This window comes from Sipha flava, unplaced genomic scaffold (assembly GCF_003268045.1).
Source record: "Sipha flava isolate LNK unplaced genomic scaffold, YSA_version1 25943_pilon_pilon, whole genome shotgun sequence".
NCBI lineage: Eukaryota > Metazoa > Arthropoda > Insecta > Hemiptera > Aphididae > Sipha > Sipha flava.
Window position 1 is genome coordinate 1 of NW_020272919.1, and position 1,081 is coordinate 1,081.

General features: G+C 30.2%; 1 protein-coding gene across 1 annotated transcript; it reads left to right on the forward strand.

Moving 5' to 3' along the window:
• Window positions 1-6: 6 nt before the first annotated feature.
• Window positions 7-929, forward strand: LOC112684941 (coatomer subunit zeta-1; the record flags this gene model as incomplete). The annotated part of the gene is made up of 4 exons (XM_025556675.1): window positions 7-183; window positions 442-575; window positions 658-748; window positions 819-929. Coding segments are annotated over 4 exons (450 nt in total), but the record flags the coding sequence as incomplete, so codon positions are not given.
• Between the last annotated feature and the right edge of the window lie 152 nt (window positions 930-1,081).

Sequence of the window (1,081 nt, forward strand, 5' to 3'; positions counted from 1 at the left end):
GCCAAATATTACGACAACAATATATTTCCTACGATTAAGGAACAAAAAGTTTTTGAAAAAAATCTATTCAATCGAACTCATAGAGCCAACGCAGAAATCATCATGTTAGATGGAATCACCTGTTTATACAGAAGCAATGTGGATTTGTTCTTTTACGTCATGGGCAGTTCGCATGAAAATGAAGTATGTATACCAGGGGTGGCCAACATGAATAGGTTCACGAGGCACACGGTTTAATATAATAATTCCAAGAACCAAATACAGATAAATTTATAATAATTTGATAAAATTGTATGAATAAAGCGCGAGCCGTATCTAACAAAACAATGACAAGAGCCACATGTGACTCGCGAGCCGCAAATTGGCCATCTCTGATGTATACCGTCTGAATCGACAAATATATACAAATGACATCTGTGCATGATAATATTTACATTCCAGTTACTATTGATGAGTGTCTTACAATGCATGTATGATTCTATCAGTCAAATTCTCAGGAAAAACGTTGAAAAACGAGTAGTACTGGATAACTTAGATGTCGTTATGCTAGCATTAGATGAAATTTGTGATAATGGGTATGTTAGCAAAAAATTTAACTTTAAAATTATATTAAATAATTGAATTCTTAGTTGTAACAAATACTTGTATTGTCTACAGGATTATATTAGAAGCAGATTCAGGAGCAGTTGTGCAGAGGGTCGCTTTAAGAACTGATGATATACCGATTGGAGAGCAAACAGTTGCTCAAGTGAGTTTTTGCCAAAATTTTCCATGTGTTATACATGCAAATAATTCATACATGTGTATATTATATTTAGGTTTTCCAATCAGCAAAAGAACAGTTAAAATGGTCATTATTAAAATAGCATTTATTTTATACTAATGTATCGAGTTTAAATTTTAATATTTTATATTTTTGTTTTTCCATTATTTAATATAAATATTATATGTATGGCTTATAATTAATAAATATTAATTGTAAGGATAAATTTGTGTAAATGTAATCTTTTTTTCTAACCAATTTGCAAATTGTAACAACCTGATGTCATCAAAATTTTGTCCTATAATCTGTATGCTTATT